This window comes from Kogia breviceps, chromosome 18 (genome assembly GCF_026419965.1).
Source record: "Kogia breviceps isolate mKogBre1 chromosome 18, mKogBre1 haplotype 1, whole genome shotgun sequence".
NCBI lineage: Eukaryota > Metazoa > Chordata > Mammalia > Artiodactyla > Physeteridae > Kogia > Kogia breviceps.
In genome coordinates this window covers 9,158,045-9,176,307 of record NC_081327.1, presented here as the reverse complement: position 1 = coordinate 9,176,307, position 18,263 = coordinate 9,158,045, and the positions used below count along the sequence as shown (strand labels likewise).

General features: G+C 48.5%; 1 protein-coding gene across 1 annotated transcript in view; it reads left to right on the top strand.

The window, feature by feature from the left end:
- Window positions 1–18,189, top strand: part of RELB (RELB proto-oncogene, NF-kB subunit) — a 29,527-nt gene extending 11,338 nt beyond the window's left edge. Inside the window, exons 4-11 of the mRNA XM_067018606.1 lie at window positions 4,556–4,713; window positions 6,054–6,145; window positions 6,327–6,458; window positions 7,982–8,086; window positions 12,729–12,944; window positions 13,755–13,823; window positions 13,962–14,039; window positions 17,379–18,189. Of these exons, the coding sequence (XP_066874707.1) occupies window positions 4,556–4,713; window positions 6,054–6,145; window positions 6,327–6,458; window positions 7,982–8,086; window positions 12,729–12,944; window positions 13,755–13,823; window positions 13,962–14,039; window positions 17,379–17,764 (1,236 nt within the window). The 3' untranslated portion in view covers window positions 17,765–18,189. The remainder of the gene's footprint in view (window positions 1–4,555; window positions 4,714–6,053; window positions 6,146–6,326; window positions 6,459–7,981; window positions 8,087–12,728; window positions 12,945–13,754; window positions 13,824–13,961; window positions 14,040–17,378) is intronic.
- Window positions 18,190–18,263: the final 74 nt, after the last annotated feature.

Below are 18,263 nucleotides of genomic sequence, written 5' to 3'. Positions count from 1 at the left end.
GGGCCCAGCCGCTCCGCGGCACGTGGGATCCTCCCGGACCGGGGCACGAACCCGCGTCCCCTGCATCGGCAGGTGGACTCCCAACCACTGCGCCACCAGGGAAGCCCAGGAAAGGCGTTTTGTAGAATGTCCCACATTCCGGGTTTATTGGCTGTTTCCAGATTAGATCAGGCTATTCATGTTGGTGGGAATACCCCAGCAGTGATGCCGCGGCCCTCTAGGAGTCTCACATCATGGCCATGGGGTGGCAGTTTAATATCTGGTGCCGAGTCAGAGCCCGTGGTGAAGGTGGTGTATTAGTCAGCTGGGGCTGCCATAACAAAATACCACAGACTGCGTGCCTTGAACCACAGGAAGTTATTGTCCCACAGTTCTGGAGGCTGGAAGTCCAAAACCGAGCTATCGGCAGGGCTGGTTTCCTCTGAGGCCTCTCTCCTGGGCTTTCAGACGGCTGCCTTCTCTCTGTGTCCTCACTTGGTCTTTCCTCTGTGTCAGCACTGGTGTCTCTTGGTGTGTCCAAATTACCTCTTCTTATAAGGCCTTTGGGAGGCTGGATTAGGACCCACCCTAAGGCCTCATTAATTTACTCACCTCTTTAAAGGCTCTATCTCCAAATACAGTCACATTCTGAGGTACTGGGAGCTAGGGCTACAACATATGAATTTTGGGGGCATGCAGTTTAGCCCATAACAGGGAGTGACCACCATTACCTGTGGGGTGATACTTTGAGGCTGTGTTTTCCCCAACTTTTAATTTCTAAGTCTTTCCAGGCAGTTATTCTAGCTTTGTGTGGTTTTGATTTCAAAGAGTTAGAACAGTAAATGTCCAACAATAGTGGGTGACCTGACTCCGAATTTTGATTTCGTGTTTTCATCTCCATGTTTTAGAGGAGGAAACTGAGGCTCAGAGAGTGTAAGTTACTTGCACAAGGGTACACAGCAAATTCATTGTAGTAATTACTGCCATTTACTAAGTGCACTTGTGTGCCAGGTACTTAGTACCTATTTTACAGATAAGGACAGTAAGACCAGAGAGGTTTATCACACAGACGGCCAGTGGTAGAGCCTGGTTTGGTACCAGTTCTGACTGACTTCAAGGCCTAATGTCTATCCACAATCTCGCATGACATCTCAAAGATGAAAAGCTTTCGTGACTTCCCTGGCGGTCCAGTGGTTAAGACTCCTAGCTTCCACTGCAGGAGCCGCGGTTTCGATTCTTGGTCAGGGAGCTAAGATCCCACATGCTGCATGGTGCAGCCAAAAAAAAATGGATGAAAAGCTTTCAGTTTTGCAGTCTTCATGACTCCTGAGATTGTTGACTCTGAGCTTTTCAGAATCTCCTAATGTTGCATCAGGGAGCTGGTTAAACTAATGGTTTTAACCCATCTGACTCAATGAAATTTGTCTACTCAATATAAATTGTCTACTCATAATCACCCCTGAAATGCATAATGTCCCAACTTTAGTATGAAGGAGAAATAAAAGGAAAGTTATACAGCCTATACAAGCACATTTATTTCAGTATGTAAATGCCTGGGCACAGCCTCAGGGAAACGAAAACAAAGTAGCACTTGCTTTGGATCTCATTAATACAGCAGCATGAATGCAGCCGGACCCAGCGTGGTGGACTTGGCGACTCAAATGCCACGCGTCCAGCGTGGCCATAGGTGACAGGATTTTCCAAAATGGTGAACAACTGGGAGTTCCCTGGTGGTCCAGTGGCGCAGGAAAAAAAAAAAAAAAAAAGGCCACCAAAGTGGTGAACAATTCTCAGGTCAAATGAAACCAGTCTTCTCTCGATTAACATGGTGATTGCAGTCCTTGAAAATTCAGTGTATTTGAAAGTTATGGGAAAAAATACTGTACATGTAAAACGGAAGGAGGTTCTGGGTTCTGACCATTTAAAACAGGTTTGTCACTGATGTGAACGTTGGCAGTACATTCAGAAGTCTTTTTTTTTTTTTTTTTTTTTGCGGTACGCGGGCCTCTCACCGTTGTGGCCTCTCCCACCGCGGAGCACAGGCTCCGGACGCGCAGGTTCCGGACGCGCAGGCTCCGGACGCGCAGGCTCAGCGGCCCAGCCGCTCCGAGGCACGTGGGATCTTTCCGGACCGGGGCACGAACCCGTGTCCCCTGCATCGGCAGGCAGACTTTCAACCACTGCGCCACCGGGGAGGCCCCATTCAGCAGTCTCGCAGGACTTGTGTGGGACTGTCCTGGTATTGTAGGCTGTGTAGCATCTGTGGCCCTGTACTGCCTGCTGTGGGTCCCGATCCCAGCGTCAACCAAAATTGTCCTCAGTATCCCAAACGCCCCCTAGAGGGCAGTACTCCCTCACTGAGACGCACCTGTTCATTGTATTTTATAGGCACCGGCTTTACACATTCGGAGCAGGCTTTTGTGGTTCTTTCATGCCAGTTCAGGCCCTGTGAGTGACTCAGGAAAGCCAAGCGGCCAAGTGGGTCTGGGACCTGTCTCAAGGGGCTAGTTTCTATCTGCTGCCCCACGTGGCTGCTGAGTAAAAGTCCAGCCCCTGTTGCCATAACTCCCCTTTAAAAAAAGAGAACCTGGAAATCTGGAATAACGTGATGTCTCATACTTTTAAAATGTAAGCTCCAGACTTTCCCCAACTTTTTGTTTTTTTTTAATCTTTTGGAACCACATTTAGTAAAGGAGGTTTTGTTTTTTGTTTTTTTTAAGATGTTGGGGGTAGGAGTTTATTAATTAATTTATTTTTGCTGTGTTGGGTCTTCGTTTCTATGCAAGGGCTTTCTCTAGTTGTGGCAAACGGGGGCCACCCTTCATCGTGGTGCGCGGGCCTCTCACTGTCGTGGCCTCTCTTGTTGCGGAGCACAGGCTCCAGATGCGCAGGCTCAGTAGTTGTGGCTCACCGGCCTACTTGCTCCACGGCATGTGGGATCCTCCCAGACCAGGGCTCGAACCCGTGTCCCCTGCATTAGCAGGCAGATTCTCAACCACTGCGCTACCAGGGAAGCCCTTCCCCAACTTTAAAAAATATATATTTTATTGAAGTATAGTTGATTTACAATGTTGTGTTAATCTCTGCTGTACAGCAAAGTGATTCAGTTATACATATATATATATATATATATATATATATATATATATATATATACATTCTTTTTCATGTTCTTTTCCATTATGGTTTATCACAGGGTATTGAAAAGAGTTCTCTGATATACAGTGGGACCTTGTTGTTTATCCATCCTATATATGAGATTGTATCTGCTAAGCCCAGACTCCCAGTCCTTCCCTCCCCCACCCCGCCCCAACTTTTTATTCTGAAAAAAAAAAAATCCTTTAAATCTTTTCTTTCTAGGTTTTTTTGTTTGTTTGTTTCATTGAGGTATAACTGATATCCAAACAATGCATGTATTTAATGTACACATTTTGATAAGTTTAGATGAAAAAAATTTTAATCTCCAGAAGAATCAAAAGGAGAGTACAATAAGCACGTGTGTACCCTTCACCTATATGTACCAGTTGACATTTTGCCCCATTTGCTCTCTGTCACTCTCTCTCCATACACACAAGCACACACATACACGCATGCACAGCGCTCACACACACACAAATACATTGTGTTTTTTGCGGACCCATTTGCAGATAAGTGATAAATATCATGTTATTTCGCCTCTACATACTTCAGTGGGCATCTCCTAAAAATAAGCTCCTGCATGTCTAGGACACTCATTACCATCTCTAGGAAAATTAATAATATTCCATAATATTATCTAATATACAGTCCATACTTAAATTTCCCAATTGTTCCCCAAATGTGTGTTTTATAATTGTTCCACCCTCCAATCCAGGATCCAGTCAAGGATCCTATGTTGCATTTGGTGATCGTGTCTCTGTAGCTTCTCTCCTCTTTTTTATTTTTATTTTTTGAAATTGAGTTATATTTGATCAAATCTTAAGTGTATAGCTCTAGGAATTTTGAAATATACATATATACACTGTGTAACTACCAGCCAGGTCAAAATACATTTTTTGTTCTCTTTTAACCCAAAATATGACACCCGTCTTTTTACTGTCTTTCACGACACTCATATGTCTGACCAGATGACCACAGTTTGGGCTTTTCTGATGTTTCCTCCTGATTAGATTCCGGTGATGCACTTCTGAAGGGGCTGTCATAGAAGTGACGTGTTCTTCCCAGCACATCCCATCAGGGGATGCCTGTGTTACTTTGGCCCTGTAGTGGTGACGCTGACTTTGATCATATGGTTAAGGTGGTGTCTACCAGGTCTCTCCACAATTAGTATGTTATCATCTGTGGGCTGTACTTGGAGACCCTGTGTGTATGCAATTTTTTTTTAAAGTCGAGTGGCGAAAGAAAGCACATCTGTGGGGCAGCTCTCATGTTATGAGGCCCCCAGGTTGGAAGCCTCCGAGTTAGGATCCCGGGAGGGATCTTCAGCAAACATTCCTCCATCGTTGGGGGAGAGGGGAGGGGCGGGGAGCTACCAAAGGAGGCTTGGATGGGTGCAAGTGTTTGCAAAGGGACCCCAAGAGCACCTGTCTTCGTACAGCTCCGGGATTGTGGAGGACTGCGGGAGGTGGAGGTGACCGCGTGCCTGGTGTGGAAGGACTGGCCTCACCGCGTTCACCCTCACAGCCTTGTGGGGAAAGACTGCACGGACGGCGTCTGCAGGGTGCGGCTCCGGCCTCATGTCAGCCCCCGGCACAGGTACCTGAGCCCTGAGCCCTCACCCTTGGTCACGGAGATTTTGAGGGGCTGAGGATCACCCCGGAAAACCTTAGGAGCAGGGGCACCTTAGCCAGACTCTCCCCACTGCATTTCCCAGATGGGGAAACTGAGGCCTGGGGGCCGTGGAGGGTCTTACCTAGGCCTGGAACCCTGCTGCACATGCATTCACACGCATTCTATTTATCCCCATTTTGTAGAGGAGGAAACTGAGGCTCAGAGAGGCGAAGGAGCCCAGATAGCCAATTGGCAGAGCTGGAATTTGACTGCCGACCTGACTTAGCTGCAAGTCCCATTCTTTCTTTCGTTTTATAATTTATATGTTTTTAATTTAAAGGTTCAGAAAGGGTGTGCAGTGAAAAATAAATTCCCTTCCATCTTTGGTCCTCTGGCCACCAGTGCCCCTTTCTGGAGGCGGCTAAAGATATGCTATGCATATATATTTTTTTCCTTCCCTTATGAATGGTAGCAGACATTTGCACATTGTTTTTATGTTCCAGTACATCTTAGAGATAATTCCTGTCAGTACATTTAGAGCTGTGCTATCCTTTTTACTGACTGCATAGTATTCCAATGTATGGATGCACACAATTAAGTCCCTATGAATGGGCACCCACAATGGTTCCAATCTCTTGTTGCTCTATTACTGACTGTGCTTCAGTGAACAGCTTCATATATATACTCTTTCTTCTGCAGGATGAATTCCTAAAAATGAAATTGCTGGCCCCAAGTCTGTGCATTTATACTTTTAGTGATTTATAAACTTAGTGAAAATGTCAGCTCCATGAAAGCAGGGATTTTATCTCTTTTGTTCCCTGCTGTATCCATCCCCCAGTGCCTAGCACTTTCCCTGGCACACAGTAGGTGCTCAGGAAATATTGGTAGAATGAATGAATACTGCCATGTTGTCCTCCAATATGTGATTGCTGGGGCAATTTACAGCCCCGCCAGCAATGGGTGAGAGTGCCTGATTCTCTACAATATCACCAGCAGAGGGTATTGTCAGACGTTTTGATCTCTGCTGTTTTGATGAGTTTTTTTAAAAATTGGCATCACATTGCTGTTTAATTTGCAGTTTTCTTATTATAAATGAGGTCAATAGGTGCTTTCCTGTGGTAAGGATAAGTTCTCTCAAGAATTCTCCACACCCCTGAAAGGTTTGAAGCCCAGTCCCCTCCCAATGCTGGGACCCCTGGGCCTGGGGGGGCTTCAGCCTCCGAGACTGTGAGCCCTGAGACAGCATCTACCAGAGCCGTCCTGTAGGTTAGGGCTACACCTGCCCCCTCAGGATTACCTCCCTTTCCCCCTTCCCCCCGACTCAGCTTTAACAACCTGGGCATCCAGTGTGTGAGGAAGAAGGAGATCGAGGCCGCCATTGAGCGGAAGATTCAGCTGGGCATCGACCCCTACAATGGTGAGTCCCCACGCCTAGCCTCAGCATCCTGTCCTCTCAGACCCCTCGCCCCCTCTGCCACCCCTGTCCCCTCGCCTTCTCCAGTATCCACCATTGCCACAGCCCCAGCCCTTCCCTGTCCCCCATCCCCCCACCAGGGTCTCCACCCCCCACACTCAGCCTTCCCATATCTCTCCTGCAGCTGGGTCCCTGAAGAACCATCAGGAGGTGGACATGAACGTCGTGAGGATTTGCTTCCAGGCCTCATACAGGGACCAGCAAGGACAGATGCGCCGGATGGACCCTGTGCTCTCTGAGCCCGTCTACGACAAGAGTGAGTCGGGGGTGCTGTTCCATTAGGATTGTCTTTGGCTGCGGGTACCAGAAAGCCCCACATACAATGGCATGAACAAACAGGGAGTTCTTTTTTTTTTTTCTCAGTTATTAAGGCTGTTCCTATTGATTCAGCTGCTCAGCTGTATCAGGGTGCTGGCTCAGCAGCTCTGTGATTCTCTTGGGCTTTCCCTCATGGTCACAAACTGGCTACCACAGCTCCAGGCATCATGTCTGTGTTCAAGGCATGGTGAGCAGTGACACCCTGTGTAGTGTGCAGGCTGTACACTGCCCAATTCTAGGGCTCAGCATTTACTAGGTAGCCTCTGGGAATGGGGCTTTCTGGTGTGGCAGAATGCACAACCAGTACAACTATACTAGGCAGCCCTTGAGAAGGGGCAGCATGAGTAATAATCTCTCTCTCTTTCATAGAGAAAATAATATATTCCTCAGAATCACCCTGGTAGACCTCTCCTTATGTCTCCTTGGCCAGAACTTGGTCCCATGGCCACCCTTAGTTGCCAGGGAATCTGAGAAAGCAAGTATTTAGGTTTTTCCTCCTCTATAGAGGGGTACAGGTATGGAAGAGGAGATTGGGAATGGTTGTTAGATTTTAGCCAGCCTACAGTGACTGCCACAAGCATCAAAATGGGCAGGGATATTAGTTCAATCAGGACTTCTATGGGTGCAAGAGACAGAATCCCAACTCAAATAAGGAAAAAAAGAAGAATTTGTTCCATGAACTAAAAATATCCAGAGGTAGCACAGTGCTTCAGGTCTGGCTGCATCCAGGTTCTCAGTGATGTCAATAGGGATCTCTTTCCATCTCTCAGCCATGCTTCCTTTATGTTAGAGTCACTCTTGGCAGGGCCCTGTCATGCAGGGGCAAAATGACTGTATGCAGCTCTAGTCTTACATCCTACCAGCATGACACTTCTCCCCTGCTCCCAAAGAGACATTCTCTTACTCAGTATTTTTGCTCCAAGTCCCAGGGCTGTCTCTCATTGGCCTAATTTTAGTCGTGTCCTCCTCTCTGACTAATCAGCTGTAGCCGGAAGGAGGCGGTGCTCTGACTGGCCAGGTCTAGGGCAAATGATCACTGCTGAGCTGGGAGTGGGCTCTGCCCTACCCAATCCCCATGACTGAGGTGGGGGGTGGTTCCTTAAAGGAAAACTGGGGGGGCTGTTAACAGAAGAAGGGCCAGGACTGCTAGACAGGCAAAACAGCATGTGTCCACTACAAGTTTCAGGCCATTAGCCCTCAGCTAAGACTCATCCCTGACTCCTGACCCCACCAACCCCTCCCTGAGGTCTGAGGGTCTCCCTTTTGGGCAGACACTCACCGCTCCTGCCTGGGCATCTTCTTTTTCCACCTGGACCACAGGTTCCAGAAGGATCAGGCACCCTGGCTTCTCCATTTCCCACCTCTCTACACCCCAGGGTGGGTACCCATGGGGTACCTGGTAAGGGTTTGATGACTGAATTCTCCTTTTTTCTGTGTGCCCCTTCCTCTCCTCTTTCCCAGAGTCCACAAACACGTCAGAGCTGCGGATTTGCCGAATCAACAAGGAGAGCGGGCCGTGCACGGGTGGCGAGGAGCTCTACCTGCTGTGCGACAAGGTGCAGAAAGGTGAGGGGCCTGGGACAGCGAGTGGGCGGAGGGGGGTCTGCCGGCTTGCAGGGGCTGCTGGGAAGCCTGGAGGATGAGAGGGTGAAGAAGAGCCAGTTAATCAGGGTAGCCGAGTAGAAGGGTCCAGAGCTTTGGTTTTGGAGGCAGACAGAAACAGCCAGTTGATTCATTCACTCACTGAGTCACTCACTCACCTGCTCACTCATTCATGAACAAAGAAGGAGGCACAAACAAACAGTGCTGGCCTGCGCTGGGTACCTGGCAGGCCTTGCCATCATGAGCTCCGGGGGGACTCTGGTATTAAAATCGTGGAGTTGCATGAATAAATGCTTTATGACAGTTGGATCAGGGCTACGAATGGAGAAAATGGACGATGTTTCCACATGATTCACATCTATTCAAATGTCAAAACCCTTTTTCAAATAGGGTTTTTGGGTTTTTTTTTTTTTTTTTTTTTTTTTTGTGGTTTTTGTGGTACGCGAGCCTCTCACTGTTGTGGCCTCTCCCTTTGCGGGGCACAGGCTCCGGATGCGCAGGCTCAGCGGCCATGGCTCACGGGCCCAGCCGCTCCGCGGCACGTGGGATCCTCCCGGACCGGGGCACGAACCCGTATCCCCTGCATCGTCAGGTGGATTCTCAACCACTGCGCCACCAGGGAAGCCCGGTTTTGGGGTTTTTTTGTTGGTTTTTGTTGTTTTTTAAAAAAATTTTTTGGCCTGCGCCCCCTGCATTGGAAGGGCGGAGTCTTAACCATTGGACCAATTAAAAACAGGGTTTTTTAAAAAAGAAAAAACAACCCAGGATTGCCTGGGGGGGAGAGCTTTCTCTTTTTTCTTTTTTTTTCTTTGTTTTAATTTATTTTTTATTTTAATTTATTTTATTTATTTATTTATTTATTTTTTGGTGCATGGGCCGGGAAGCTTTTTTCTTTTTTCAATATTTATTTATTTATTTATTTGGCTGTGCTGGGTCTTAGGTGCGGCACATGGGATCGTCGTTGCTGCATGCGGGATCTTTTTTTTTTTTTTTTTTTTAAATTCCACATTTTAAAAAAAACTTTATTTATTTTTGGCTGCCTCGGGTCTTCATTGCTGCACGTGGGCTTTCTCTAGTTGTGGCGAGCAGGGGCTACTCTTCATTGCGGTGCCCACGGGCTTCTCATTGCGGTGGCTTCTCTTGTTGTAGAGCACGGGCTCTAGGCACGCAGGGTTCCATAGTTGCAGCACGCGGGCTTAGTAGTTGTGTCTCATGGGCTCTAGAGCGCAGGCTCAGTAGTTGTGGTGCACGGGCTTAGTTGCTCCGCGGCACGTGGGATCTTCCCAGACCAGAGCTCGAACCCGTGTCCCCTGCGTTGGCAGGCGGATCCTCAACCACGGCGCCACCAGGGAAGCCTGTCTTGCTCTTATTAAGTGCCAAACTCTGTCGTAAGCACTTTGTATGCGTCATTTATTCAATCATCTAATTGCCTAACAGTTCTATGAGGTAGATTCTCTTATTCCCTGTTTACAGATGAGGAAACTGAGGCACAGAAAGATTAAGTAACTTGCTCAAGGTCACAGAAGTAGTCAGGTAGAGACAGGATTTGAATCCAGGTGGTCTGTGCTTCTGTGAGGAAAAGTAAAAAATAAAGAAAGGGAGTTGAAAAAAAATCAGGAAGATGGTGAAAAAGTAGTATCTGGAGATAGATAATGCTGAGGAAGGGGATAAAGACGGCTGGAGGTGTTGTGGGGCACAGTTTGACTTAGTGGGGCCAGGGAGGACCGCTCTCAGGAGATGACACTGGAGCCATGAAGAATCTGTGTGGCCATGTGAGGAAGAGTGTTCCAGCGGAGGGAACAGCAAGTGCAAAGGCCCTGTGGTAGGAGCAGGCTTGGTTGTTGGAGGAACAGTGAGGCCAATGGGGCAGGAGGGCAGTGAGAGGGGAGGAGAGGGTAGGAGAACATGCTACAGCCTCAGGAATCCCCCCTACAATCCTTTCTGAGATTGTATGGTTATATAGTTAACGTCTATCTCCATCCCCACCCCCTGCCACTGGGTTGTCTGGGCAGGACCTGGGAGTATCCTGGTGAGCAGCTGCAGCCCCAGAACCACCCAGTCCAGGGCCAAGCACACATGAGGTTCTCAGGGAAAAACAACAACAACACCTTTTTTTCCCCCTGATTCTCTCTCTCTCTCTCTCTTTTCTTTTTTTCTGCAAGTTTTACTCTTAAAACAAAACATTTTAACCATTTTAAAGTGTATTCTTCATTGACATTTAGCACATTCCCAAGGTTTTGCCACCACCACTCTCTAGTTCCGGAAAATTTTCATCACCCCGGAAAGAAACCCAGTACCCATTAGGCAGTGACTCCCTATTCTTCTCTCTTCCAGCCTCTGGCATCCACCAATCTATTTTCTGTCTCTATGGATTTACCTATTTTGGACATTTTATATAATAGAATCATACAATATGTGGCCTTTTATGTCTGGATTCTTTTACTTAGCGTAATGTTATGAAGGTTCATCCATGCTGTAGCAGGTATCAGTGCTTTGTTCCTTTTTATGGCTAATATTCCGTATATGGATATACCCCGTTTTGTTTATCCATTCATCAGTTAATGTGCATTGGGGTTATTTGTACCTCTTGGTTATTATGAATAGTGTTGTTTTAGACATTTGTGTATACGTTTTTGTTTGAACACCTGTCTTCAATTCTTTTGGATATGAACCCAGGAGTGGGAGGTTCTTATAAGATTTTGAATGAATGAGCAAATGCTTATTGGGTGGCTCCTCTGTGCTGGTTTCTATGCTAGGCAGTGCTGGAGCACAACAGAGGCAGAGACAGGCCCAGCCTCTGCCCTCACAGGGCTCTCAGTTCAGAGGGAGGTAGGGAAAGAAAGACAAATTACAAATGTGAGTAATGCTGAGAGGGAAGAAGACAAAGTGCTGAGTGAACAACAGGAAGTCCAGACATGGTCCTGGCATCTGGGAAGGCTTCCCAGAGGAGGTGATATTTGAGCTGAAATCTGAGGAATGCCAAGGAGGCTGTTAGGAGCCTGGGAATCGGGGTCAGGGCAGGGAAACTGTTCCTGCCCCGGGTGAATGATTCGCGGTACATGTGAGTCCTCTTCCATTATTCACTCACTGACTGATCTCGGGCAGGTGACTTCACCACCCTGAGCCTGTTTCCTCATCCCTAAAATGAGCTGGAGCTGGTGTTAGGATGAGATGGGATCCCACGTACCTAAAAACTACACTACAGAGAGTTAGCATTTACTGAGGATTTCCTGAGTGCCAGACCTGGAGCTAGTATTTTGCATAATACTAATAAAAACTATCATACTTAACATGGACTGAGCACCTATTAGGTTAAGCCCTCTTCTTGGAGTGACTCATTTAATCCTCCTAACAACTCCTGTGAGGTAAGTACTATGACTTTCCCTCTTGAAGGTGAGGAAACTAGGCCCAGAGATATCAGTAACTTCCTCAAGCTGTAGGAGCTGGTGGTGAAGAGTTCTAGCCTGCCTGGATCCCCATCTTGGCTCCACCACTTGCTGACTCTGTGACCTTGGACAAGTGACTTAACCTCCCTGTGCCTTTGCTTTCCCCTCAATATAATGGACTTCCTAAAGGTAGTTTTTTCATAGGACTGTTATGTGTCTTAGAGGCAAACCATGTCTGTCCAACACATATAAAGCCTCAGTATATGGAGTTAGTGTGATGAGAGGCAATGCAACAAGACAAGAAAAAGAAATAGTAGGCAGAGTAGCATAATGAATCCCAACTACTCTGCTACCAGCTGTATGACCTTGGGTTAGTCTCTTAAACCCTCCAAGCCTCGGTTTCCCCATCTATGAAGTGGGTATCTAGAAAAGAGTTAACATAGCAGGTCTGAGACTGTTAGCCTTTGGAAGCCCAGCTTACAAGGTTGACCCTTGGCTGGCTTTTGGGAACTTTGAGAGGGCTCCTACCATTCCCTGACTGTTAAGAGTGGCTCACTGTACCTAAACCGTACAAACAATATGGTTTGTGTGGATCGTTTGCTTTCCTTCTGGGAGTCTGGAATTTTGATCTGTGCCAGTTAGAGGGAGCCTACTTGACCAACTCCCAGTAAAAACCCTGGGCAGTAAGTCTCTAATGTGCTTCCTTGGTAGAAGCATTTCATGTGTGTTGCCACTGGGGGCAGCAGTGTGTGGTGTGCATGTTCTGTGTGACTCCCCTGGGGAGAACTCTTGGAAGCTGGCACCTGGTTTCCTCTGGACTTCGCTCCAGGCACCTTTCCTCTTTACTGCATGTGCATCTATCTTTTTGCTGTAATAAATCATAGCCATGAGTATAACTCTATGCTGAGTCCTGTGAGTCCCCTTAGTGAATCACTGAATCTGATGGTGGTCTTGGGGGCCCCTGATAAGGTGGAAATATTAATTCTACCTGCCTTTTGGATTGTTAAAGGATTAAATGAGTGTGTGTGTGTGTGTGTGTGTATGTCAGTGACTGGCACACGGTAGGTGCTCAACAGAAAGTTAGATGCCACTATGATTAGTTTTATTATGATTAGTTTTATTCTTAGAAATATTGGTGTTGATTTGGGGGGAGGCTGAGTGAGTTGGGTCTCCGGGGGACCAGTGTCCTGGCTCAGCTGACGCCCGCACTTTCCTGCCAGAGGATATATCGGTGGTGTTCAGCAGAGCCTCCTGGGAAGGCCGGGCTGACTTCTCCCAGGCCGACGTGCACCGCCAGATCGCCATTGTGTTCAAGACACCACCCTACGAGGACCTGGAGATTGTTGAACCTGTGACAGTGAACGTCTTCCTGCAGCGGCTTACTGATGGGGTCTGCAGTGAGCCTCTGCCCTTCACATACCTGCCTCGGGACCATGGTAACCACGGCCACCCAGGGTGACCCACCGCCCCAGAGACTAGGTCTTTGGTCTTGCTTGGGGTGACCCAAAGGGGAAAGGGGAAGAGGCAGAAGTAGAATGCAGGCTCAGAGTTGCACAGACAGGGGTTCAAATCCTGGTCTGCTGCTTACTGGCTGTGCGATCTTGGCTTCTTTTGGCCTCAGATGCCTCCTGTGCAAAATGGAAATGATTGATAATAGTACCCATTTTATGACATTTTGGGACTATTTCATCATTCCTCCCCTCAGCATGCCTGCTCATGCCTGGCCCTCGCTGGGTAGTGGTGGGAACATAGCGGTGACTGAGACAGCCCCAGCCCTACCCTATGAGGCTCATAGTCTTATGGGGAGAGGGGAGACAGATCCATTCCCATACAGTGACAACCGGAGTGGGCAGGGCTGGGATTGGAATTGCTTACGGAACTCGGATTGCCCAGAGTGGGGCACCTGTCCCAGCCTTAGGGTTCAAGGAGAGCTTCCTAAAGGAGGGGACGGCTGACCTGAGGATGGGAGAATGACTAAGTAATTCTCCAGGGAAGTGGTAAGAGTTGAGGACGAGTGTTTTAAGCAAGCGGGAACAGCAAGTGCAAAGGCCCTGAGGCAGGACTGTGCCTGGGACGTTCCAGTGTAGCTAGGAGTGGATTTGGGTTTTATTCTGATTAAGACGTGGACATCTATTTGCATTGGTTGGGCAAAAACCAGAACAGCACAACAACTTCCCAAATGGTCTCTATAATTAATTCTTATTTTTAATGGATTCTTTTGTATGCCTCTGGTATCTCCTAAACAGACAGCTACGGTGTGGACAAGAAGCGGAAACGGGGGCTGCCCGATGTCCTTGGGGAGCTGAATAGCTCTGGTGTGTTCCCTCTACCCCTTTTCACATCCCTCTCCAGGTTACTGGGAGGGGGTGTCTGACCCCACTGCCCTGGGCCACCCCAGGATGGGGAGGAGGGGCTGTGGGGATCCAGGGGTCCTTATCTCTGCCTTCCCTCAGACCCCCATGGCATCGAAAGCAAACGGCGGAGGAAAAAGCCGGACTTCCTGAATCACTTCCTGCCCAGCCACGGCTCAGGTGGGTCCTGGCTCAGTGCAAGCCCCTGCCCGCAAGGTGGGCTGAGGGTGAGCCGCAGCCCTGCTTTTCTGGCCTTTGCAGGCCCACCAGGAGCTCCTACTAGGGCAGTGCCTCACCACTTAGCCAGCAACATAAAGTGGAAAGAATAGTGGTTCTGGACACAGTCTGGAGGCTCTGATCTCCACTGGGCCATTTACCTGCTGTGTGACCTTCACCAAGTTGCTCTACCTCTTAGAGCCTCAGGGCTCCTCTGAAAAGTCTCACCACATACCTACCTCATTGACCTTTTAAATTTTAATGTACTTATTTTTACAGACACTATATAATGATCACATAACTGCTTTGTGTGTGCTTACTCACTTAATCTGGGTAATCACCCTGGGGGGATGCTGTCATCTCCCCCCACACCCCACCCCCATTTTACGGGTGAAAAACTTGAGGCCCAAAGAGGCGATGTCTCTTGCCCAAGGTCACACAGTCAGTCTGAGGTGGGGTGGGGAGCTGCACCTGGGCATAGGTTTAGATTAGTGATGACATGTGAGTAGACAGTGGATAAATGGGGATGGTGTCAGAGCCAGCCAGCCTTGAATTCAGCCACCCTCTGGCCTCTTCAACTGCGGCCTTCGTCTCACCTCACATGCCAGCCTCCAGCTCCCATGAATTCCAACCCTGTCTGGCTGCCATCCAAAGCCTCCCCACTCGCTGACCGCTAGCTCTAAGAATGCTGCCCCCAACACCCCAGCTACCCCATGGTGCCCAGCTCCCAGCCAGCTGCCAACCAGTCAGTCTGCTGAGCCTGCGCCACTCCAGCCCGTCCCACCCTGAAGGTTTCAATTATCACCTGTTGTCCCCCCAACCCACTGTAACCAATGCCCAACAGCTCTGCCCCTAGAAACCCCCAATCCTAGCCCATCTCATCAACCTTCAACTCCCAATCCCCAAAGCCTCTCCTCATCAGCCACCTGTCATTCATCCACTTGTTCTATCACCCCGATTTCCCAGTGTCTAAAGTTCACCTCTCTCATCCTTGTGGCAAAGCTGCCCTGGCACTAGAGCGTGATGGTTAGGAGCATGGCCTCTGGAATCAGACTGGGTTTGAATTGAGGACACAATGTATCCACTGTATGACCTCTTTGGGCCTCAGTTTACTTAACTTGCAGATGGAGACCCTCCCTCTTAGGGTTCCTTCCAGAATTTAGTGAGGTCACATCACACAGTTATTTAGCACAGTGGCTGACATAGAGTTGGTGCCCAGGAGATGTTAGGAACTTGCCAGAAAGCAGGAATGCCACCTGCATTTGTTTAACTGCATTTGATCATGTTTAACTGCAATCATAGCAAAACCCCAAATAACAGGAGCTTCAATAGGATAGAACATAATTTCTCCTCTCACATAAACACAGTCCAGAGGTAGGTGGTCCATGGATGGTTTGGTGGCTGCAAGATCATCGAGACCCAAGCTCCTGCCATTTTCAGGTCATAGTTTCCACCTCATGGTCCAAGGTGGCTGTTGCAGCTGCAGCCATCACGCCCACATTTCAGCAGCAGCACTTAGTCACGTCAAGCTACAAGGGAGGCTGGGAAGTAAGAGCTCCAGCAGCACAGTGTCTCTTTCTGAGACAAGTGTAGTCAGCCTTTGCTGGTGAGGTTTGTCTTGTCTCAAAAAGAGAGACTGTCCCACAGTGACACTTACCATCTTACTATACAATTTTGGGACTTGTGACTTCTCCCTTGGGTCTCCCATGGTGTGGATGTTTCACTTTTTGGGTTGTCTTTATTTTGGAGGGGGGGGCTTTGGAGCCTCCTCTTCTTCCTCATTCTTGGGGAAAACTCCCTCACACTACAGGAGCATGGTTTCAACCCTGCTTCTGCAACTCACCTGTGGACTGCAAGTTATTTTGCCTGTTTGTTTATTAAATGAGAATGATCCTATTTTTAGTTTTTTGAGGAACCTCCAAACTGCTTTCCACAGTGGCTGTACCAATTTACACTCCCACCAACAGTGTAGGAGGGTTCCCTTTTCTCTATATCCTTGCCAACATTTGTTATTTGTCTTTTTTTTTTTTTTTTTTTTTGATGATAGCCTTCCTGACAGGTGTGAGGTGATATCTCATTGTGGTTTTAATCTGGATTTCTCTAATGATTAATGATGTTGAGCATCTTTTCATGTGCCTTTTGGCCAACTGTAATGTCTTCTTTGGAAAAATGTCTGTTCAGGTCTTCTGCCCATTTTTTAATCGGGGTGTTTTTGATGTTGAGTTGTATGAACTGTTTATATTTTGGATATTAACCCCTTATCAAGTCATATCATTTGCAAATACCATATGACCCAGCAATTCCACTCCAGGTATATATTTTTTAAAAATGAAAACACTAATTTGAAAAGATACATGCACCCCCAATGTTCATAGAAGCATTATTTACATTAGCCAAGAAATGGAAACAACCTAAGTGTCCATCAATAAATAAAAGGATAAAGAAGATGTGGTACATATACACAATGAAATACTACTCAGCCATTAAAAAAAGATTGCCACTTGCAGCAACATGGATGGACTTGGAGGACATAAGCTTAGTGACAGAGAAAGACAAATACTGTATGATATCACTTACATGTGGAATCTTAAAAAAGAAAAAAGCTAGTGAGCATAACAAAAAAGAAACAGACTCACAGATACAGAGAACAAACTAGTGGTTACCATAGGGAGAGGAAAGGGAGGAGGGACAAGATAGGGGCAGGGGATTAAGAGGTACAAACTACTATGTATAAAATAAATAAGCAGGGCTTCCCTGGTGGCGCAGTGGTTGAGAGTCCGCCTGCCGATGCAGGGGACACGGGTTCGTGCCCTGGTCCGGGAGGATCCCACGTGCCCCGGAGCGGCTGGGCCCGTGAGCCATGGCCGCTGAGCCTGCGCGTCCGGAGCCTGCGCTCCGCAGCGGGAGAGGCCACAGCGGTGAGAGGCCCGCGTACCGCGAAACAACAACAACAAAAAAACAATAAAGTAAATAAGCTATAAGGACATATTGTACAGCACAGAGAATATAGCCAATATTTTATAATAACTAAGTGGAGTATAACCTTAAAAAATCGTGAATTACTATGTTGTACACCTGGAACATATAATATTTTACATCAACTCTACCTCAAAAAAAATTGTTAACAACAAAAAAAGGGAGATAGAGAACGGTGACAGTCCCTACTCAGAGTTTCTTCTTGGCATTATAGGAGGCCACACCGATAAAGCATTTAGCAACAGAGGGGGCATTTGAGTTAGGGCCTGGCCGGAGGTCGACCCTAAAAGCCCACCAATACTTTCTTCTTTCTTCTCATCCCTGCAGGCCCGTTCCTCCCGCCATCAGCGCTGTTGCCAGACACAGACTTCTTCCCGGGAACCGTATCCCTCCCAGGCCTGGAGCCCCCCTGCGAGCCGGACCTCCTGGACGACGGCTTTGCCTACAACCCCGCTGCCCCCACGCTTTTCACCATGCTGGACATGCTGCCCCCAGCGCCACCACTCAGCAGCGCTGTCGCGGGCAATGGGGGTGCAGGGGCCGCGGTGGGGGAGCCCCCCGGCCCCGAGCCGCTGACGCTGGACTCGTACCAGTCCCCGGGTACCGGGGACGGAGGCACTGCCAGCCTCGTGGGCAGCAACATGTTCCCCAATCAGTACCGCGAGGCGGGCTTTGGGGGCAGCCTCCTGTCCCCGGGGCCTGAGGCCACGTAGCCCCCGCGGCGCTGGAGGAGAGGCGCTGGGTGGGGAGGGAGGTGGAAGGGGCCGTGCGAACCCAAGCAGGATATCCAGCACCCCCATACCCTTGGGCGGCCCTTGGTCAGTCTTCCGACGTTCTCATCCTTCTGAATCGGACATCTTCAGCGCTGGCGAGAAACTCCGTAGCATCGGTTTCCCCTGAGCCCATTTTACAAGTGAGAAAACTGAGTCTGGAGAGGAAAGGGGGCTTGCGTGGCTCTCAAGCGCTAGCTTGTTAAAGCGGCTGCCTCAGCCCTCACAAGCGGGGGCACCTTCTCCAGGCGGATTCTGTTGTGTACATATGGGAGGAGGGTACAGATCCCCCGCCCTCCGTCCCCAGGCTTGAAGGTGGGGGGGTAGGTTGTTTGTTCTGAGTCTTCCCAATAAAGCTGAGATTTTGAGCCTTGGGGGTCTCTTCTCTTCTCCGCTTGAGAAACACCTGCGGCCCTTACATACAGTCTCCAGGATCTCCAGA